The sequence below is a fragment of the Dysidea avara genome, chromosome 5, assembly GCF_963678975.1.
Source record: "Dysidea avara chromosome 5, odDysAvar1.4, whole genome shotgun sequence".
Classification (NCBI taxonomy): Eukaryota; Metazoa; Porifera; class Demospongiae; order Dictyoceratida; family Dysideidae; genus Dysidea; species Dysidea avara.
The window spans coordinates 30865831-30889806 of NC_089276.1; the positions used below are offsets into that span (position 1 = coordinate 30865831).

The 23976-nt window shown below is 37.5% G+C and overlaps 2 protein-coding genes across 2 annotated transcripts; both read left to right on the plus strand.

The window, feature by feature from the left end:
• The first annotated feature begins 8593 nt into the window (after positions 1 to 8593).
• Positions 8594 to 16589, plus strand: LOC136256726 (microtubule-associated tumor suppressor 1 homolog). The gene is made up of 7 exons (XM_066049733.1): positions 8594 to 9068; positions 12225 to 12271; positions 12319 to 12423; positions 13440 to 13544; positions 16104 to 16244; positions 16312 to 16402; positions 16458 to 16589. The coding sequence occupies exons 1-7, from the start codon at positions 8763 to 8765 to the stop codon at positions 16542 to 16544; spliced, it is 882 nt and encodes a 293-aa protein (XP_065905805.1). The 5' UTR covers positions 8594 to 8762; the 3' UTR covers positions 16545 to 16589.
• A 3286-nt stretch (positions 16590 to 19875) lies between these two features.
• LOC136255180 (uncharacterized) lies at positions 19876 to 21146 on the plus strand. The gene is made up of 2 exons (XM_066047901.1): positions 19876 to 21062; positions 21134 to 21146. The coding sequence occupies exons 1-2, from the start codon at positions 19876 to 19878 to the stop codon at positions 21144 to 21146; spliced, it is 1200 nt and encodes a 399-aa protein (XP_065903973.1).
• Positions 21147 to 23976: the final 2830 nt, after the last annotated feature.

Consider the following 23976-nt stretch of genomic DNA (forward strand, 5'->3'; position numbering starts at 1 on the left):
GGTAAATACCACGTACATTTCCAGAACCCTGATACCAGATTAGCTGGTAAAAAAAAAATTGAGCCATGCTTTGCTGAAAATGTATTGAAATTAAGTTTGGTTACAACAGATCCAAGATTCTTAAAGTTATCCTCCACTGCACTTTCAGTGGAGAAACTCACCAATCAAGAGGCTAGGCTAGATGGGTGGCTAGGCTAGATGGGTGGTATGAGGGGGAGGCATAGCACTATTAAACCCTTCTCACAATGAATTTGAATAAGGTCATGTTTGTAGTGGTTACTATGCCCATCCAACAAAAGAACTAAGGATGTGCTGATACAGCATGTTCCAAAAATGTTCTGTCAACACACCAAGAAACAGTTCTGTTGTAATCCACCCCTTGTCACCGATTCCATAACTGGTTCCAGGGACTTAACCTCTTGTCCATGAATGACATAACTTCTTCGCATAAAGTAATACCATAGGTAGAATGACTTGGCTAGCAGCATTACCACAGGCTACTATTGTTACCTGTCCCTTTCTCCCTGTAGGCCTTGTATACACCTTAAGTCACCACATTTAGTGTCTTGGGATCAAGTGGTACACCACTTTTGTCAACGTTGTAAATTTGATGTGGTGAATTCAACAAGTCATTCTTGGTCAAGGTCTCCTTTAGCAACCTTAAATAATATCCCATTGTCTCAGTTTACAGCATCCATCCTACTGTGGACAGTATTGTCTCCTTTCCTAAGTGTGAGGTTATCCTGTTTTTCCAAAAACTTTCTCCACCAACCTTCGCTTATCTTTTCCTAACACTTCCTTATCACAAGCAATTCTCTCAGCAATGGGAAATGCCTGCTTCCATAACCCACTGAAGCACATTCCTTCAAAAATGTTCCAAGAGCCTTCTCTTCAACTGCATTCGTGTATGGCACTGGCCTTGGCTTCACACCTTGGGTAACACAGCCGCTAACTCTGTTATGAAATGTGGTAACAGGGACATCATGCATCCATACTGTGTCATAAATATTGCTCCTCCCAGATGCCATGGTCTCTAGTGCCTTCTCCAATGAATCTCCATCTGCTCAGACGTATATTGCTTCCTCTTCTTCCTTGGTGAGTGGTGAATTGCTACAGAAGTTGCTTTACATTTACATTTTGCTTCAGCTTTCTTTTGACGGCGAAACATCCTTTAGAAAAAGAACTATTGTAATAACATATCTCAATAATGAATGGGGCTACAGGCTTGATATTTTCACTGTTCAACATCGTTTCAACCCGACAGGTGCCTTTTAGCGTACCACAGTACATACAATGCATGCATCATGGGCTTACCTTTGTCCTCTTTTGTGTCCCAGTTCTCTTTGCAGGCAGCTCAAGGTGTCCATTTGTAGTGTATTGTACAATGGTGGCTCCCCTATGTTTCTAGCACATATTCCATACTGACTGGATTGATTGCAGACTCATTTGCTGAATGTAGCTGAAAACAAAATGTAATAGCCACATAGCACTTTCAGTAAAGGATTGTTGGGGTGTACGTTTAGATGAAAACAATAAGTCTGGCATTATTCTTTTCTTTTGATGTGGTATGCATGCACTGGTTCAGTAGTTGCAATTATGTTACAAAAAAGTAAATGAGCAAGTGCAAGGATAGACAAAAGTAGGGATAAATGTCCATTAGTATATCTGCAGGTGTAGGTGATCTCCCTTGTTTTCCTACTTTTTTTCTACGATCCCTAATTGAACAAAATTCTAAATTTTTCCTTGCACTTGTGTAATTATGTACAGCTAAATTCAAGTGTTGGTATGTTAGGTGTTCTCATAAAAGAATTAATTGTGGTGTTCCAATAAGACCATCTTGTGGGTCCAACCAAGCAATTTTGATGCTGAAATTAGCATGGTCTAAACAAAGGTGGGACACGCATATAAGGAGGTGACCACAAAGTGAAATTTTATTTACTGTTCCACTGAATCCTATTAACATGATTACTACAGTGAGGTGGTCTTATTAATGAGGTAAACCTTAACCATTATTGGTATCCCCACTATATACTCTTGCTATTGGTACAACACAGTATACCAAGCACTAGTCCTGCTACACTGCAGCTGCATAGTCAGCTTCCTTGTTGATGTTTTGACAGTACAGGTGCTTTTTCTTGGATTTCCCCCTTTGTTGAGTTGGTATTCACAGGAAACCAATTAAACTATGAATTACTTCAATTTCCCATACATTTTCATATTTTTCTTGGTATACTGTGTATGTCATGTTACATACAGTTTCTTAAACCATGCATGTCAGTATAGATCTGATTGTTTTTGGATCTTATATAATGAGTAATTTTTATGTTAGTATTATTGACTAAAGTGGGACATATAAATCTATCTGGTGTTCCTCAGGGGACAGTCCTCGCTCCCCTATTGTTCCTTTGCTTTATTAATGACCTGCCTAACCGAATTACATCTAATTATAAGATAAAACTTTATGCTGATGACGTGCTATTGTATACTACGATTCATTCCCAAGATGACTGTCACAGATTACAACAGGATCTTAACACTTTAGAACAATGGGCAGCTGACTGGAAAATGTCATTCAACCTACAAAAATGTGAATTTCTTAGAATCACTAACAAGAAGCACCCAATACTAGCTCAATACACACTGCAAAGTAAAACTATAAAAGAGGTAACACATGCTAAGTATCTAGGTGTAACTATCGACAAAAACTTATCCTGGTCAGAGCACATTAAACAAATTACTAAAAAGGCCAATAACACCAAATGCTTCTTGCAACGTAACTTGAGCAAGTGCCCTCTCCAAGTCAAAAGTAACTGCTACAAAGCCCTGATTAAACCTATCTTAGAATATGCAGCCACAGTCTGGTCACCCCACACGCGAAGAGACATCGATGCCATAGAAAATGTCCAAAGACGAGCAGCACGGTTTGCATTTAACAACTACTCTAGATATTCCAGCATCACTGAAATGTTATCTAACCTTAATTGGCCTACCTTAGCCAGATGCAGGAATGAACAGAAGGCTACAATGTTATTTAAAATTATATCTCACCAAATCGATATTAATGCTGATGATTTCCTTTTTTCTAATCCTAACCTACATCACACCAGAGGCCATGATAAGAGATTTTTAACCCCAATGACTAGAATTGACTGTTATAAATTTTCTTTTTTTCCCTCTGCAATCAATATTTGGAATTCCTTACCCCAACACGTGATTGATTTAACAGAGATTGACCAATTCAAGCACATGCAGTCTAGCTGGACTAGTAACTGTTTAATAATTTATCAATGTGTATATATGGTCTTGTGTATAGTAAATATTGTATAATTATATAAGTTTGTTTTCCTTTTGTAATTGACAGTAGCAATTGTACCCTTTTTTGTGCACCATACTCTTTTGAGGTCTGCACAACAATCAATAATAATAATAATAATAATAATCTAAGTGTCCTGTTAATTGTAAGTAGCGTGATTCTCATGTATCTTTTAATTGATACTGGTATTATAAAATAGTTTCCCAACTGAGCCATTTTTCCTCTGGTCATGTCCTGGCCATTTTATTATTTGTTGCAGGGTTCTGAGGTTACTGGAACCTGGTTAGACAAGTGTTTTCAGGTAATTAAAATGGGTGTTTAACAATTAAACTATAAAGATTTTTTTCCTGTGAGAATACCTTTGGACTAGGGCTGAAACAGATGGCAAATTCCGGATAACCTGAAATAATTATACCGGGTTACATCATCACTTGCTATTGTATACTATTTTGTCATGAACATGTTTGTTTTGCTATATATAGTGCTTTAGAAGAGAAACAAACATAACATTCATATATTTTACATTGAAACCATGTATTAACTAGAAACTATCCTCTTCAAATTACTATCAGATAGTAAATTGTTATCTGATAATATGGATATGTGTTTCAGCCTATCCACGGTCATTGTAACTGTTTTAAACTTCAAAATTTAAGTGCTTAAAGTTGCTCTGGCCTGCTCTCAATATTGTATCAAGCACATACAGCCTATATGTCTGAACAGATGTTGACAACTTTGAAGATAGTAAATTGTGAATGTTAACTTGCTACCAGATTTAATTTCAGACTACACAATTTCAAAAATTCCTTGTGGGAGCATGCATATGCAGCAGGTAGTTTGGAAGCCATTTTGTGGAGCCATATTATTATAATAGTGATTGTATTTTCTAACCTTATGAGGAAGGTCAGGTTAAATATCATACTGTATTACACTCTTCCTTGAGAGTTGATGTCGCTTACCACTGCACCAAGTGATTTTAGTATCTAAGGCTATTTTGTACTACTATGTTTATTAACCTAGTCAACATTGCCAAAAGGGCTGCAAATAACCAGTTCAAATACTTTTGACTAAATTTTAGTTGAAATGCTTCTGTAATTGAATTCTGCATGGTGAACTTTGAGACATTGTAAAAGCTAAAATAGCTACAGCTTCTGGGGGGACACGTGTGCCCCCCAGACCCCCTGCTGCCAGAGATTCTATTCTCTGGTCATCCCCAGCCCTCCACATCAACTACTTCCTCCGCCACTGCTCTGTAATGATGTGCAATAGAGCTGAAATACTGTATCTATGTACTTGTGATTATCACAATACAGTGTGTATTTGTACAAAAATTAACCATGGGTAAACAGATTAAATGTGTGTTGTGCCATCTTTTCTCTAATACACACAAGGAAACAGAAAATCACCCATTGCATTTACACAAAACTGAACCTTCAAAATTATTCTGATTGTATAACCAAAATATCAGAGTACAGTGAAACCTGTGTATTAAGGACACCTTGGACTGACCAAAAGTGTCCTGATTATATCAAGGTGTCCTGATTTTCCAGGTCAGTAAGGGATACTTTGGGACCATTGCCAAGTGTCCAGATTATGCAGGTGTCCTCATTTTCAAGTGTCCTGATTAACAGGTTCCACTGTACTTCAAATTGCTATTGCTAGAGTGTAGTACACTTGATCCAGATAGGATTTTATAACATGTATCGCACATCACTAGAGTCTCGACATTTGGTTAGTGTTCCAGCACAAAACTGTCCACAGTTAGAAAATGTGTATATGTTACCATGGTTATTTGTTGTTGTATAGCATGATGATGATAATCTGTCATCCTCTACAAAGTTACATACTACACCATAAAACTACCAGTAGTATAGATTCAAGTGTGTCTTCTGTAGTACTGATCCTGTTGTATATGTTACACTGTCAGTTGCTGAAATTGTGTTGAATATCCCCTACAGGTGTATGTAACTTAGTGTATGCATTGTTTTTACCAGCTAGGGATCTTTAATGACAGTTTAATGTGTTCACTGTTCTACATATGTGCTTAGTTTTCAATAATAATTCTGTACAACAGGAGATCACATGAATCTGTAAGTTTTTAACTCATCAAACCTTGGTAAGCACATCTTATGATTTTCATCAACATGCATGTAATATAACGTTAAAACTGTGGATTATGGATCGATGAACTTTTTCTTCTGTGGAATTTCTTACACAGTGTCTGCTTTTGTATCATAAGCAGTGTAATATAACAAGCTAAACATTTAGTGTGGTATATATACAGCCAAGCGTCAATAGGTATTCTGTGGTGCTTAGGGGATTTTAATCAGACAAAACCTCACACCACTGTAATAATATGTGGCATTAGTAGCGTGTGTTCACCACAACCCTGTAGGCCTGTTAAATCATGTTGACAGGAAAGCTGTCCATCCTAATGGTAATCATGTGGTACTTTTTCTAGGAATTCCCCTTGTATTTAGTACTATATGTAAACAATCCCCAGGTCCTTATCCTATTGATGTGAGTAGCAGAAGCTGTACTAGTTAATCAGTGATGTTATCGCATCAAAGCTATGTAATGCATATGGTGACACACTGTGCAATTCATACACTTTACCAAAACACTGGTATTCCAAGGGCAGGAATTGCTGTAACAAAACGTATCCTTTAGTGTGTTATTTGTGTTATCAAATATACTTGGTATGTTTCTTTTTTTTTCCCGTACACATTCATGTTAAACTTTCATAAAAATGTGTGCGCTTGTGATTTGAAAGCTTGCACAAATAACACTTTTAAATTTTCAATTTGTAAAAGTGGCAGAAGGTAGATATTGCAAATCAATAATAGCTTCACTGTTATATTTTGCTTCTGGCTGACTGGTGCCATTGGTCTGTACAAATAATACATGCATCATGGACTTACTTTTTCTAGTTTTTGTTTAATTGTATAATGTTTATACTATGATGCAGTAGCTGGATGTACAAACATATTGTGTTAGCTACTACAAAGAGACCAATAAGTAACAACAATACAAACAAACCTGTGTAGTCAGGTCAATACAAATTGTCAACTTCTGTGGCGATCTTAAGCCAACCAAATCCTGATAAGTGTTTTTTTAACACCATACAAGATCACATTCACCATACCAACACTCCTACATCTGATACCCCAAATGTTCTGGAGCCAGTGAGTCTACATTATAAACACACCAACACTTAGGTGTACTGCTATTCAAAGTTCCCTGTCAATGGAACAATCATGACAACTATAAACACAGTGAACTAACTTCTTAACTTTCTTAAACATGACCTACTATATATCTAATTGTTTTTGTTGATGTCAACACTTTTACTACCTTGATTCAACCTATGTTGATATTGTCTGGTGGCATCCAGCAACAACTCCTTAAATGTCCTTTACTCTACTGTAAAAAAAATTTAGAAGTATATGAATTTCATATTAAAGGGATGAGTCCTGTGGCAACTTGAGTTTGAGAGTCATGAAGAGTCATATTCCTTCAGTATGAAATTCATTATTTCAAATTTACAGTGTGATGCATCAGATAATCTTCTGATGCCAGATGTGTACCTTCTATAAGGGAATTGTCATATGCTGAGTGAGCACTTATCGCTTCTCAAATTAGCTACCATTTCTGTACTAACTACAGGAGGAAGAGAGGTGATAGCAATGATTGTAGTGTACCAAATGTTACTTAATGTTGATGCATCATTTTCTTCTCTCCAACTGCCTATACACATCTACTAGAGGTCACAATTTCAAATTAACTAAAGAACATTTTCACAAAAACCAATTGAAAAATGTAAGGTCTTAGCTACACATTTTCAACCACTACTGGAACAATTTAGCTAGCTAGCACGTATGGCAACTAAGGAACATGCCCTGGAGATTAGGAACAGTCTCTCCACACAATGCAACTTCAAAGAACTGTTGATTTGAATAGCGAACCTGGAGCCTCTTCATGGTTGTTAGCCCTGCCACTACAAGATCAAGGTTTCCATTTAACTAATTAAACAGGAGTTCTGGGATGTACTCCACCTACATTATGGTTGGAATTTACTGAATACTCCTAGTCACTGTGTTTGTGATGCCAATTTTTCTACTGATCATGCTGACTTAACATTCAGACGTCATAATGATTTGCATGACATCACAGCTGAGTTACTGTCCAAGGTTTGTAATGATGTTGCCATCGAGCCACCTCTTCAATCTCTCAGTGGAGAAGTTATTACTCCTCAGTCTGCCAACCGACAAGATGATGCCAGAGATGATATTCACGCTCGTGAATTTGGGGATGGCAGCAAAGTGCCTTTTTGACATAAGGGTGTTTCATCCAAATCATATTCACATAGCTATCACAATGCTTCTATTCCATCTGTATATATATATATATATAGACGTCATGAGCAACAGAGGAAGAGACCGTGTCCGTGAGGTAGAGTTGGCATCTTTTACTCCTTTGGTTTCAGTTTTCAACAACCGGGGGTATGGGCAAGGAAGCGGTCACTTTTTATTACCATTTAGCTGAATTGCTTTCCAAATGTAACACCATGACCTACAGCAGCACTTTTACATGGCTTCGTTGCTTGTTGTCTTTCTCTTTTAAGATCTGCATCCGGGGAAGCCGTTCCACCTCTTACAGACCATCTTATACTTCCCCGGAACTGGGCCTTGTAAGTGGTCCTAGGGACTTTTAATTGTCCCCATTATTGTTGTATCAGTTGTGTCCAGCACACGGGCCTTTTGTGCTGGGTGGTAGGCGAAAAAAATTAGCTAGCTAGCTACCAGATTATATTGTAAATGCTGTTTCATTATCAAGCTTTTAGATGAACATTGGATTGATTATCATTATTTTTATAATGATTAACTTGTATATATTCATGTGAACAGGATTCACAGGTTGTGCCTTTTTCCTGTCGGATTATTAATTAATTCTAAATATTGTTCGATATAGTCTGATAGCTAACCTGTTTACAGAATGACTACTTTGATGCTAATTGAATTGGTCCATTCTGCAGCAACACCCCCATAACAATAGGCTGATCGTGCTTTATAAATTATTGAATTAAAGAGTCCCTGGCTTGCGATTGTCCGCCAATTGTCCAAAAATCTAGTAAGTTGCAACTGCCATCATGTAATGAATTGTCACGGCTGCAACGCATTTATAATACATTGGTTCATTTAGCTCGAGATTTAGCTACACAGATCTGGGTAGCTCTTTACAAAGCTAAACAGGTAGTTGTGGGTAAGATTCTTGTTTGCACGTGAGCTGCACGAGATATATTATTTCTATGGGAAATACCTCCTGTATACATTGAACTGCTTGACGTATTGTTATCGTCCGAATTTTGGACCAGTGTTTTACTGCGGCCAGCTAATCAAGTTAAATTTTTACTGATTAAAGTTGTTAGCTGTATATATCATCACTATACATGGCCGATCAAAGTGATCTTTCTTCATCTGCAGTCGTTTCGCCAGCGGATGAATCCTCTGATGCCCACCTTGTCAAGAGTACTGAGGAAAAACCCTCCATGACATCTAAACAAGGGGAACTTTTGAATGTTGTTGTAGGGAACCTTGGCATAGGAAAACAATCAACTGTAGAATATTTTCTGGGTGAAATTGAAGATATCAAAAATAGACTTGGAAACTTAGAACAGAAGGCAACAGGTGCAAACAAAGTAGAAGTGGGAGAAACAAAAGAAAAGGTTCAGGGTTTGTGCAAGAAATTAACTGAGGTAGGTAGCATGCAAAGTTTGTATTGAGGTGTGTATAGTAGTTCTTCTGCCAGAGTAAATAGCTTACAATTGATATGCAGTGTATAGCTAGTTAGAACTGCATGAGTAGCAAGAATGTTATGCATGCAACTTGGCCTATATATTTTATGAATTCTAGACCCAATTACATCTTGAGACAAAGACAAGGAGATAGCTCATTATAGTAATTTTATATGAGTGTAGATGAACCTGGCAGTGAGAATAGGTGATAATTAGTCTGGAGGCACCCAACCCTTTGCATATGCAGAGAGGGTATGGTCACTAGCATTACATAGTTGTACATGTGATTAATACAGTTGTGTCAATAATGGTAGTACATCAGACAAGCATAATACATAGCTGCATAGCTAAGACTCTTTCCATAACAAGCATTACCAGATTGCTATCCAAATAGGGATCTACAAGAAGGCTCCTGTATATCTATTGAGTCAGAATCTTGTTACTGAAACTATTGAATTCCCCAGACCCAGTAGTGACTTGATTCCCAACAGCATGCAGTTTATATAGGCATGTACCAAAGGAACCACAACAGCTGGGATCCAGAGTGAATTTCCTTCACATTTAATGTAAACCTAAAATACATCAACTTCTGGCATAATTATAATAAAGAAGCTTGTAGAGAGTTGCTAAGTTTTTGCTCCAGCTGCACCGATTTGTTCGCTATAAAGTTTCTCAGAGTGTTTTGACACACATTTTTTTCACTCATGCATAAATAAGTATTTCAGATTAACAAGTACCATTACAAAGAGCATGCAACTCTTGGCAATTAGGATTATACCAAATGAAGCTTAATAGCTACACAATAAATTCCAACATTTGGGAAATACAGGAACACAATCATTTGCATGCTAGTCAGTTCCTATATGGAACATTCTGATGATTCTAATGAGTTCATTATAAGTTCATTCTAGTACGTTCATGTCATAAGTTTACCATGAAATATTTGGATTATATCGTATTTTCCACTAGATTCTTTTAGCCTGTTGTTGAGTGATTCTAGCAAGCCATAATGAACACTTATGGCATAAACTATTGCTTGTCAAAAGGATTTCACAGTTAGAGGTTAAATATACGGGAAGAATAAATCCTGCATGCATTTTTAGAATGTACTTTGCTTAGCTAGGCCTGACTGGTCATGTACAGTGAAAACTTTAACTGCCCAGAATTAATCTAGCTCTTCACAAAGATTTTATTTAAGAGATTCTGTATGTGTACAAAATTTCAGCAGCATATATAGCCAGTCCAAGGGTGCGATGATTCGTTTTAGCAAAACTGTCCCAAAATCTACATAACTAGTTGAAAAATCAGCAGCATGCAGTAATTTAATCAGTGAAACGTTTCAAGTATATTTACAGTGCATAGCTTTCGTCTTAATCATCTGTCATTGCAGCTGACCATTTTTGAGCCAAACTTCTTATAGCTATATACTGTATTCCAGCTACCAACATAAAGAATTGCTATTAGGAACATCCTATTTAGTAGCATAAGCACTGCTGTAGCTAATCATATCACATTTTCGCAAACTCTTTGCATTATTATAGTAATTCAGCAATATTATGAAAATCACTAAAATTCAGTAATTAGCTACCAACAATGTGAATTAATTACCACATAATTATTATAGTAACATACTACTAGAGTTAAATGCTATAATTCCTTTTTATGTGAAGGGGTGGGTACAGGTATGTTGTGCTCTGGTCACATGATCTTTTCATGATCCAAAGCATGCATCTATGAAGCAACAAGGTTCTTGATCAGTTTGTAAGGACAGAAGAAGACTATATAGTGTGTAATTATGTAGGTTGAAGTAGCAGCATGCTTTGTATATCCATAGATTTAGGATTAACACATGATCTTGTAATCATATTGATCCCAGGTTTGCCTCTACTGAAGCAGCATGTGGTTTACATCCATCAAGGGTGCAAGGAAAGCATTACTTTACTTGACATTATTTTGCGTGGAGGGAATATTTTAGGCTAATTTCTTGGCACTGGATATTTGTGGCTGTATCTATGTAAGGTTTATAGCAGATCAGCATAATAATGTACAAAAAATTTGGACTTATGTAGATAATGCTGTAAGTAACCTAGCTGTACATTGGAATAGTCAATTTGTGGTATTGATTTTTATAGAGGTATAACTTACAAAAATCTTTATTTAGTATAAGCATGTCATTGGTACAGACAGTGGCGGAAGACGTAGCTGATCATGATGTGAGGGGGCTGACAAGTGTATAGAATTTCTGGCTGTAGCCATTTTAGTTCAAAGTTCACCAAGATTAATTTATAGGCACATACACTGTACAATTTGAACTAGTCTTGTATTAGTCGAAAGTATTTAAAATAGCTGCAGGCTATCGCAGTTAGCAAAACACTTTTGGCAATGTTGACTACAGAGTTAATAAGCATACAGCATTTATAAATAAGCAGTATAAAACAACCTTTAGACACCTGAAACACTTGCTATAGTGGTAAGTTACCAAGTATCAAGTAAGAGGTCAGTGACTCAATTTCAGGTGATAAATTTTACTTTTTCGTCTTTTAGTAACACAGTTGTATAAAGTACTTTCATTTGACTGTTACATGAGCATCCTATTAGAGTATATCAGTTTTTCATGGATTTCAACCCCACTCCAAGAAGGATAATTTTGGCAAGATATCATTCCTAGGGAGGGGGGAGGCTAAGTCCCCTATCCCCCACCACCTATGGGTACAGATGGTTTAAAACTAATCTAAAAATTTCATTTTTGTAGTGCAAATTACAGCCACAAAAGTGCTTTAGCTTTTTGTATCTATGACTGGATTTGACAAAACTAGGCTTACACACACAGAGTTTAATCAACTGTACCTTGACCACTTAGTATGTTATTGGCCTAAATTTTTCACACAATTGTTCCATAGCGTTATAAAATAGAACGTCAAAATTGCAAACTGATGGAAATCTCTTACATGGTCCTTCAAAATCATAAATCTGGATGTGTGTGGAAGCTTGGTTTTGTCAAATCCATGACCAACTTAGATGTGTGGTCATGTAAGCTTAGGATGAAGTACTATGAACCTGATTTTTAGAACCTAACTTGTTGAAGTGATATTGTATACAAATTTGTCATCATAATAGTTGCAGGAGCAAGAAGCAACCACCTGGACAGCACAAAATGCAGAAAGGTAAGATGCTTGATTGTGTACAATACGAATATTTTGTTATATTTCAGTTTTCAAAACTTGAACAAAAAAGTTATTGAATTGCAAAAGAAGATTGATGAAAAGAGTGCAGAAATTGAACAGATGCGCAAGAATTATGATAAGCAACTACAAGAGTATGCTACTGTAGCTTAATTTCTGAGCACAAATAGCTGCAGTTAGATTGTATTACATGGGATAGTGAATGATAATTTCCTGGTTTGGAACTTTTGAATTTACCGAAGTTTCTACAGATGCACCATCTACTAGAATTAGCAACATTAACTCCATGGTTTACAAAACCCTTAATAGCCAGTTAATGTTTAACGCTCATCTATATTACTTTGTTAGTCTCTGTACTTGACAGTCTTTGCCAGTCGCCTTACTTTCTGTTAAAAGAGGAGAGGGTGAAGTTGGTGGGTGTACAGCTGCATGGGAAACATATATAGTATAGTTAGAAATGCTTTGTCCAAAGTAATAATTCTGCTGCACTATTTATATGCTTGGGTATGAAGGAAAAATTGAGGTGAGCAAAGTTTCTCACCGAAAGTTTCCTAATGGTAAGTACCTTTCCACCCATGCAGTGCTGTAGCTATGCAGTCCATGTTGTGAGATAGAGGTGATGTCTACATATCCACTATGTGCATGCTGCTGTTATCATACTGGCAGTAAGATGTATCCTAAGTCACATTTTTGTTCACAGCACATGGAGTCAGGCTGAGCATTTTTTATGCATGTGTTATCCTTATTAATACACTAGCTCATTAGTTCATCATCCTGCATGATTACTTGAGTATAACATAACTTCCTAATGTGTCATCTTTTACCCATTCCAGCAACAAAATCATGTTTGGGAAGCTGGTAAAGCCTATTTTTTTATAAAACAACTGAAAAGCATGATATCATCTCCAACAGCTACCACAGAATTATGGTTTGAATGTTTAGGATATGCAGCCTTCAAAAGACCTCACGTAGAATTCAAAGTATTATAAGAGGCATACTAGCATTTATTATTTCAGATGAGCTGTTTTTTTAGATGTATGCATGGGCTTGACAAGTGCATAGCAAATGCGTGTACACTGAAAACATGCAAGATACGTATGTAAACTTATGCATGTATCCAAATTGTCAGTAAAATTTCCTAACCTTGCAGAAAATGTGGTGAAATAGAGAAGTTGAATAAAGAGCTGAATGAGAGAAAGAATGAAGTTCAATGGATGGACGAGAAAATCAAAAAATCAGAACAAGCAGAGATTAAGTAAGCAGCACAGTTATGTAGATGGTTGTCCTTTGTACTATTGTTGCATGAACTATCTTTTTCAGCATGCACTTACTACACACTGCTATATACCCTGTACCAATAAGCACTAATTAATATAAATCCTGTTTGTTCAGCTCCATGATGATCACTTTGATTTCTTTTCTGTAATTGTGTATGTACATAATCATGTATGTGTGTATGTGTTTTGTATGTTAACTATTATGTAATAGTTGTAGCATGGGTATGAGGGCTTTGCCTGATATGTATGCCCGACTGCCCAAGGGCATACATATCAGGCAAAGCCCAAATGCCCCATGTTACAGCTAATGTGTAACATTTATCAGGCTGATAGCCTGTACAGGGCGATCTATCACCCAAGCCAATATGAGTGTAGCCACTGGATGTATTATATGTGACCGGATTTGCAAAAAGGTACCTTTTCCACACACAAAATTTGGCCCATTTTTGAACTTTGAAGCATTATAACTTTTTTATCATGACATATAATTGCCTGAAATGTTTCATGAGTGCAGCTACAGTATCTGGCTGTAGTTTGAAACCAACAGCAAGTTAATCAGTGCAAGGACTCAAGTGTTACATCATTTTGTTTGCTGGTATGTAAAATGTGTGGAAAAGGTACCTTTTTGCAAATCTGGTCACATATATGCATACCTAAAATTTTTGATTATGGGTCAGTAGCTAGTAATGTTCAGTTACGATGAATGGACATATCCTAGAGATATCATGGAGAATTTCGGTTACACAAGTTTAATGTTTTAATGAATGCTATTGAATCGTTTATGGAATAATGAAGGAGTTTACTAAAGGCCTAGATAGGTAAGCTTGCTTGTAGAGTGGTTACTCTCTGCAGAGTGGTAGCTTCATGATGGGGGCATGTCCATATTCAAAAACGTGCGGAAACGATCGGTGAATAAGCTACAGCACCTAGTTCTCACCTTATCCCAACATTTTTCAAGTCTTAGAATGGCAAGGATAGCAAAATGCACTCCATCTGAGCTGTTTTCATGGCAAAATCCATGTCGTACATCCTAATATCATGAGTATTAATCGATCCCCACAATCGATTTCGGCATCATTGTCTATATAATCACTGCCCAGTTTGTAGCCTGGGTGGCTCCTTTGATCTGAGATGTGAAGGTGTTACATAATTAATAGTTATACCATGGCCACAAGGGATTTTCCTGATATATGTGCCCAAGCCCGAGGGCCACAGGCGCAAGGGCGCTGGAATATATATCAGGCAAATCCCGAGTGGCCATGGTATAAGTAATACATACCACTCTGGTATGCTCACCTAATAGGTGAAGGAAGACAAACCTGCATTCATCACATTACTTTTATACAGAGGTTTGCAAACATTGATTGTGGGCATGAAAAAGAAATGATTGTGAGTTTCACTGGTTGTAGTGATACCATTTTAAACCAAATAACCGCTTTGTAGATGAATAAAGTAACCTAAGGTGCTAAAAGAACACTTAGACATATAGGTTGGGAATGTTTGAGGCATCTTTTCATGCAGTTGAAATGTTCTGTGTAGAAAAACAATCCCTACATTGCTGAGACGATTGTTAGTGATACCTAGTAACTGAACTATGCAATGCTGACTAACTCAATTCTTTTTGCTTCACAACAATGCCCCTAACTAAAGCAAAATGTTAAACTCTAGACAGGGCCGCCCACGGGGGGGGCAACAGGGGCATTTTGCCCCGGGCCCCAGCCTGAAAGGGGCCCCAGGAGGCCTCATGAAGGGCCACCTGAATACCTGTTTAAAAGATCGATATACTCTAATAGAGCAGTCACAGTATTCTTCAGAGGAGCAGTGTAGCAAGCTTATAGACAAGGAGATATGGTTGGTGCTGGGTAGTTATTGTCATTGCCAGCAGGTTGTGACCTTTTTTTTTTTTTTTTGGTCTTGACCTTACAACTTGGGTGAAGGGCCCCACTTTAACTCTTTGCCCTGGGCCCCTTAATTTCTCTGGGCGGCCCTGACTCTAGATATTGGGGAGCTATAGTATGTTCATGTTGAGCTGAATCCTGAAAAACAGCTAAAAATTAAAAGTGGATTTTTTCTCAATAGAGTTAACATTTCAGCCAACCAGATGATAATTGGTAACAGCAAAGGAGTCAACAACAGACATGTACGGTTTGGCTCCATTAAAAGTTCGGGAAAGGGCCGTAATGGACGCTGTACTTATATTATAAGGCTACCCCATAGGAAATGTATTGTGAAAATTTTGATTGGCCATAAATATTATGTCAAACATTTGAACAAAATGATTTTGAAATATTTGTAGCAGATCAAGCAGTACTACAAATGAGCCAAATTTCAAGATTGTGTGTAATTGCATCCATGAGTTATTAAATGTTTTTGAGGATTCGGCTCAACGTGAACATACTATAGATATTTCCCTGACCACAGGGCAATATCTAGATATCGTCCTGTGGTCAGGGCAATATGTGATATATAACCCTGTGGTTTCCTTTGATCTGAGGTGTCAAAGTAGTATATTAACATATACCACATTGTTGATGCAGAAATAAGGATGAAATAAACAGACGAGACACTCTCATACAAAAGCAACTAGATTTAATTGATAAAAAGTGTGAAGAAATGGAATCAATGAAAAATGAATTAGAGCAAAAGAATGAGGAAATTGAGAGAATGAAAATGTACAGGTATGGTCATGCTGTATACTTTTTAGTTATCAGTTTTCAATTAATGATATTAAATATACTGTTTCAGTGCATTCATAGAAGGGAAATTTGAAGCAGGAAGTCAGGCTCTTATGCACACTAATGATAAATTATTTGGCATTGTTGAAAAAACATCTGATGTAAGTTAGTTTGCTGTTACTGTGAAGACCAATATAAATTGGTGATTTTAAACAGTGCCACAGGTTGCTGCCTCACGAAACTTCTGAAAGAAGAGACACCATGCTCAGTTTAGATAATGCCGAACCTCATTCTGACACATAGCAAAATATGTTACATTTTTAAACTCATGATATAATTATGCACTGATGATGGTAAACTTTGGAAATTTGGTATATTGTTTAAGGCACATGCTTCTGCTTCACATGACCGCATGACCCACTACCATGAGTCTTGAGGGGAGTGTATTATTCCAGTTCATCTACAGTGAAATTCATTGCCTATGGCGGCGAATCAGTGGATGGGAAAAATTTATGAATATACATTCTAAAACCAATCACTAATGTTTTTCAGGTTGATATCTTTTATAAATATTAGATTATTGTTTTGGTTTCATGCAAATGTGTTTGAAAAAATGTTTAATCATATAGTGAGAATTGGACCACTTACCTTTTTAAGTTGCGAATTTTGTATCTTTCCTTTGTATAAGTGTCAGAGAATCTCTACTGCCAGAGAATCCATACTCTGGTCAGCCCCCACACATCAACAACTTCCTCCACCAATGCTGATGAGGTGAGCACTTTCATGATAGGCCACAACTAGGATTCAATAGTTCTTTTCAGATAGTGAAGCCTTACATGACAATTGTAGTTGACAGGATATATTGCTGCAGCATAGCAACAGCTTGTAATCCCATTAGCTGAAGCCTGATAGTGTGGTATAGTGATTTCCCTATACCACATTATGACATGTAGGTGCTTTTCCTTGGAAAACCCATGTGTGTTCCAGGAATAACCATTATCCATATAAGCTGTTCATGAATACTATAATGCAGTGTTTAATTCTGACTTATCATTTGCCTTATAATTACTTCATTTAGTGTATATACACAATTTAACGCATTCAGATATAGAGAGCATGTGTATAGCTATAAATTTGTGTATGCATATAAACAAATCATGGTTTCTAGTGGCCAGATTAGCTTCTGTAACAACAAGCTCTGTTACTGTGTTTTCTAACTACCAGTCCACCCTTCTTACAGTGCAATCAAATTTGCAGCATTTTGTGTCTTACAACCATTAAATATAAGGTAAAGAAACCAGATTGCAAATGTATATACAATGAAGCCTCATTAATATGGCCAGCTGTGGGACTAAAAAATTTGGCCTGAATAACAAGGTGGCCTTATTAATGAGGTCATAAAGTAATGCTTAACTATATTTGGGACCTACTAGAGGTGGCCAATATAATGAGGTGGTCTTATTAAAGAGGTGGCCGCTAAGTGAGGTTTCACTGCAGCGTTGAAACCGGGTCACTACTGCTGACCCGGATGACCCACTGACCCGGATAGCAATCCGGGTCAGACCCGGATTGACCCGGATTAAATTAAGCCGGGGCGCGCGATAAGAGCTATGTTTCTGGTACTCTCGAGCAAGCGAGACTACGTTTCGAGCGTTCGATTCGTGTTGAGTAAACAAGTAGTTATGTGATAACTAAGCCGGTAAGTTTATAATTTAAAATCAGTCAGTGGGTTTGTTTCCACGTAGCTTCTGTGAGTTTACAGACAGCAATTGGGTGTGGCTTCGTACATACTTAGTATTGCAATTTCCCAATATATTAAAATGGGTGTGGCTCACAAAAGTACTTATCCTGCTGCAAGACTAGACCTAGACTATATACAACTCATACATTAATCGATTAGTGGGCGTGGCTTCACGTAAGCTTGCAGACAGAAACGGACACAGTTTCATGCTACAGACTGCACTTAATAAATGGGCATGGCTGAGCGTATGTTTGCAACGCGATAAGTGGGCGTGGCTCACGAAAGAGCTACGCGACTAGCGTTTATAGGTTCCACGTCGTCAAACGATCAATTTCGTTTCTCACGTGATCCAATCCGGGTCAGACCCGGAGAAAATGTGACCCGGTTGACCCGACCCGGTTTCAACGCTGTTTCACTGTACAATCAATGGACTGGACCACTGTTTCAAGCAAACATTTGGGCAACTGGTTGTATAGTTATTGCTCCACCAAATGTAGAATATGCAGTTTGACCTACACTGTAAATTCCAAAATATGAATATCATACAAAATTACCACAAGAGTCATACAAAATGGCAAATTTGTATGACTCCTGTGGTATGACATTCATATAGAGCAGTTAGCTCAGGTATTTCCGACCACCATGTACTTTCGGACGCAATATTTCCTAGAGGAGCAACAAGACTCGATAAATTATTACACTATTATGAAGACCTATGACTATAACCTCCATATATAAGATATAAAAGGGTTCGGTTATATCGTGTGGCTGCAGTGACCTTGGAAAGTCACTGTCCAAAAACGTCGATGCTCGGACAACCCTGACATGTACGCTCGGACCCCACCCTCTACATAGTCTTGCGTGGCCAGACCACTTTTTTCCGTATATTGGGTGGGGAAAAAAGGGTCTGGTGCAACTCCAATAGCTTTTTACTTCTGAGCCGTCCCCACATTCCGGGGACGCTAATTGAATAACATTGGTCACAAAGGAGGTGCCATGCATGACGTCAGTAAGTTAACTAGAGAGCTAATTGTGATAATGTTTCTCAAGAACAGTACAAAGCAATTAACACTCTATCTGAAATCAACAACTGTGTGTACTACTGCAATATTAATGATTGTCTAACTCGTCTCAAAAGTATCATTAATGATTGGATGATCCACCAGGCTGGGCTACCCCAACCAGATCTAACTGTCTCAACCTTATCAGCAGATCTTGAGCAACTGGCTTCAACACACTGCAAAATCGAAAAGGCTGTGTCCGATTTGTCTAATAAAATAGAAACCTTGCAGTTGCAGGAGACAAAGCTGGTTGACCAAATCCAAACAACTTCAAATGCCCTTGATAGACATACAGCCAATCCTACTCAACAAGTGCCTGATCGCAAATCCAATGTTGTTTTGTATGGTATCGATGAATGCTCTTCAAGAACATCTAGACACGAAAGACAACAGAATGATGTTAAAGCCGTTTTAGAGACCCTTAGTAGTATAAAGGTTCAGATAAACCCTGATCACATAATCGACTGCTTTCGTCTTGGGAAATTCAAACAGAATCAATCTAGGCCACGGCCCATCTTAACTAAACTCCAACGTACCATGGACGTAAATACAATTTTAGCAAACAAAAGTTCCTTACCTTCCCCATTGATTATCAAACCTGATATGTCACCACAAGAAAGAGCAATAGAGTCAGTTTTACTAAAGGAAAGGTGGTCCCTAATCAAGGCTGGTCATAACCGTAAACAAATCAAACTTAGCAACAATCGTATTTTTGTCAACAACCAACTTCATGGAGAGGTTATTAATGCAGTTTTTAAATACTCTTCATCTACAGCTTCGAATTCGTCAGCTCAACCAATGGACATAACACACACGAAACAACCGCGCTCACATGAGCAGTCTTCCTGATGACTGCTCAGCTACAAGTAGTTACAATGCTTTAAATTTCCAAAATCCCAATCATACTAAACTAAAAATCTTGAGTCTAAATTGTTGTAGTTTACGCAGTTCCGGAAAAAGAGCTCATTTCCAAGCCTTAATTGATGAACACAACCCTCACATTATTTGTGGCTGTGAATCACATCTTGATAGTTCTTATTACAACGCTGAAATTTTTCCTCCTACATATACTGTATTAAGAAAGGATCGAGTAGAGGGTGCTGGAGGTGTATTCTTATGCATTAAGGAAGGCCTAGATGTATCTGAAGAACCTGATTTGGATGTAAATGCTGAAATCATTTGGGCAAAAGTGACTCCTTCTAAAAGGGCCCCCATTTATGTTTGCTCATTTTATCGTCCACCAGACCTATCCATTGACCCCATACTGCAATTGGGATTATCTTTGAACACTCTTACATGTAGGTTTACTGAACTACCTAATATAATAGTAATGGGTGATTTCAACCTTCCAGGTATTAATTGGTTAGATGGAAGTGGTCAGGTTATCTCTAATCCTAGCTATGGAGTAGAACTAAATAATGTATTTCTTGATCAAATTAATGATATTGGCCTTAATCAATTTGTCAATACTCCGACTAGAAACAACAACATACTTGATCTTGTACTTTCTACCTCATCTACCATATTGGACTTAACTACTGCACCAGGAATGTCGGATCATGAGGCCGTTGTCTTCCATCATAATATAGATAACACAAATATTAATACTAAATCTGAACACAAAGTTGCTTTATACCACCGAGCTAATCTTGAGAATATTAAAAGAGACCTACTTGAATTTCAAACTTATTTTCTTGGGAATGATCCTTACTGTAAAACTGTCGAACAAAACTGGACTGATCTAAAAGGTGTAATCAATGACAGTGTTGCAAAGCACGTGCCATACAAAACTATACGTTCCAACTCCAAATTACCATGGATAAACAGAGAAATAAAGAGGGATATGAAGAGACGCAAACAATTATACAACATAGCTAAAAGAACCAAATCTAGTAATGACTGGAATGCCTATCGCAAGATTAAAAACTCTATAAATAGCAAGATTAAAGTAGCACACAATAATTATTTTAATAGAATGTTTGACAACTCATTTAATGGAAATCGTAGACAATTTTGGAAGTATATTAGAGCAAAACGTAAGGACTACCATAATATCTCCACCCTAATTGTAGATGGTGAATCTATCTCAGATACAAAGAGTAAAGCCAATGCATTAAACAACTATTTTGAGTCAGTCTTCACTAAAGAAAACTTATCTAATATCCCTTCCATGAATGGTTGCAACAACCCTGTGAATGCTCTGCCTACTATGCCAAGTATTACATTTTCAGTGGCTGGTATCCAACATCAATTATCCCTATTAGATACCAACAAAGCAAGTGGGCCAGACAACATTCATCCATATATCTTGAAGAATTGTGCAAACGAAATATCTCCTATACTGCAAGTTATATTCACTCAATCACTAGACACAGGTATACTACCTTCCGATTGGCTCATGGCCAATGTATGTCCAGTTTTTAAGAAAGGAAACCGTACTAGTACCGCAAACTACCGACCAATATCATTGACTTCTGTATGCTCCAAAACTATGGAACATATTATATATCATTCCGTAATGAATCATTTAAACTCTAATAGCATTCTCATTGATACCCAGCATGGCTTTAGATCCCAGCACTCTTGTGTTACCCAACTTATTTCACTGATAGAAGACTTGTCACATGCTCTAGACCAACAGAAACAAACCGATGTCATTCTCCTTGACTTTGCTAAAGCGTTTGATAGTGTCCCACATCAAAGACTATTAGTTAAATTAAGACACTATGGTATCAACGATCACATCTGTCAGTGGGTCAATACTTGGCTGACCAGAAGGTCACAGCTAGTAGCTTTGGACGGTACTTTTTCTGACTCGATAGCTGTTCACTCAGGAGTCCCTCAAGGGACGGTCCTCGGCCCTTTGATGTTTCTTCTATACATTAATGACATAACAGAACATGTAAATTCGCCACTACGGTTATTTGCTGATGACTGTTTACTTTACAGAATTATCACCACCAAGGAGGATGCCATTCAACTTCAGCATGATCTTGATCAACTACACGAATGGGCAACTAAGTGGCAATTAAGATTCAATGTAACCAAATGTACTATTATGCGGTTTACCAGATCATTATCACCAATCATTTTCAACTACAAGCTAAACAATCACAACTTGGGTACGTCAAACCAACACTCCTACCTTGGTGTTATATTGGACAACAAACTATCATGGTCTCCACATATTAGTAATATAGCTGCTAAGGCCAATAGAACATTAAACTTTTTGAAACGCAATCTGAGTTGCTGCTCATCTAACATCAAAGCAACAGCCTACCTTACGATAGTACGACCGTCAATGGAATACGCTGCAGTCATCTGGGACCCATACCACCATAACAATATTCAACAGCTAGAGAAAGTACAGCGTAGGGCAGCTAGATGGGTCCTAAATGATTTCAATCGATTCAGCTCAGTCACAGCTATGTTACAGCATCTTTCTTGGCCAAGCCTTCAGCTGAGACGTAAAATATCCAGATTACAAGCACTTTTTAAAATTATACATCAAGATTATTCACTGTCAATTCCTCTTCATTTTATTTCAATGACAAGATCCACCAGACTATATCACCCACATCGTTTTATTCTACCAAATTCATCTACCCATTCATACCAACAGAGCTTTTTCTCCAGATCAATTAAGGATTGGAACAACTTACCATCTTCCATCATTGAGAGCAACAATATTGACTCTTTTTCAGCGGAACTGCAAACATTGTATGGAACTCTATAACTGTAATCTTTGTAACTACGTAGCTAAATTCATTTTATGATTGCTTTTTTTTCCTGAGCATATCAGTAGTGCTGTCTGCTCAGTAACAATAATAATAATAATAATAGATCTGTTTATCCTTTAAACGAATCTTAATTTGCTCCGATGTCTCTTTTATAGCGTCTTGAAAGTTAATCCTCATCGTGTAACAAGACTCACAACTGGAGCAGGAGTGTAGGAATACTTCATAGTTTTACTGACGTCATGGCACCTCCTTTGTGACCAATGTTATTCAATTAGCGTCCCCGGAATGTGGGGATGGCTCAGAAGTAAACAGCTATTGGAGTTGCACCAGACCCTTTTTTCCCCACCCAATATACGGAAAAAAGCGGTCTGGCCACGCGAGACTACCCTCTACACCCTTCCCATGCAACTTCAAAAGCTATTGTGTGGTAGTGATTGATAGAGCTAACCTTGAGCTACCCCATGATATAAGCAGATTAGATTTTTATTAACTGGTATTGTAGATAGCCGGTTTTTCCCAGAGGTGGTAACTTGATCAAACGTCGGACGCAAAAAATCATTTTATTTTCGGACTTTTCATTATTTTATGACTTTCAGTAAAGCACACTAGCTTAAAAGATTTTAAATGCAGCAATTTAAACACAGGTATAGGGTGTTTTTCGTCAATTCTAGGTGGAAGAAGACAAGCTACATATAGCTGTATTATAGTACGTCTATACAAATCAGCTAAATAAGGCCATTTCTCTACTCATTTGACATTTTTGATATTATTTAAGTCAATTTCAAGTAGTGGAGGTCAGCAGTAAACTGCAACAGTGTGTGAAGCCTCACTACCGCGTATATGACTGTTCTATTAGAGTAGTTTTTATTTTGAGCGAATTTCGCTGGTTTAAATTTTACAGGTTTTCGTGTTTGCATGACCCAACATCTATGACTTGTTCCAGAACAGATTCTAGAAAAATACAGGAGCTTACAACACGAAAGTTAACAAGTGAAATTCACTCAACCAATAAACTACTCTAATAGAACAGTCATATATGCGGTAGCGAGGTTTTGCACACTGTTGCAGCTTATTGCTGACCTCCACTATCTGAAATTGATTTTAATAATATCAAAATGTAAAATGAGTAAGAGGAATGGCCTTATTTAGCTAATTTGTATAGAAGTACTATACTACAGCTTTATGTAGCTTGG

Excerpts from the sequence above, each read along its gene's own strand:
- LOC136255180 (XM_066047901.1), top strand. The coding sequence starts at position 19,876 with ATGAGCAGTCTTCCTGATGACTGCTCAGCTACAAGTAGTTACAATGCT.
- LOC136256726 (XM_066049733.1), top strand. The coding sequence starts at position 8,763 with ATGGCCGATCAAAGTGATCTTTCTTCATCTGCAGTCGTTTCGCCAGCG. Across the intron at positions 13,545-16,103 it reads TCAGAACAAGCAGAGATTAA|AAATAAGGATGAAATAAACA; the intron begins GTAAGCAGCACA and ends TTGTTGATGCAG. Across the intron at positions 16,403-16,457 it reads TTGTTGAAAAAACATCTGAT|TGCCACAGGTTGCTGCCTCA; the intron begins GTAAGTTAGTTT and ends GATTTTAAACAG.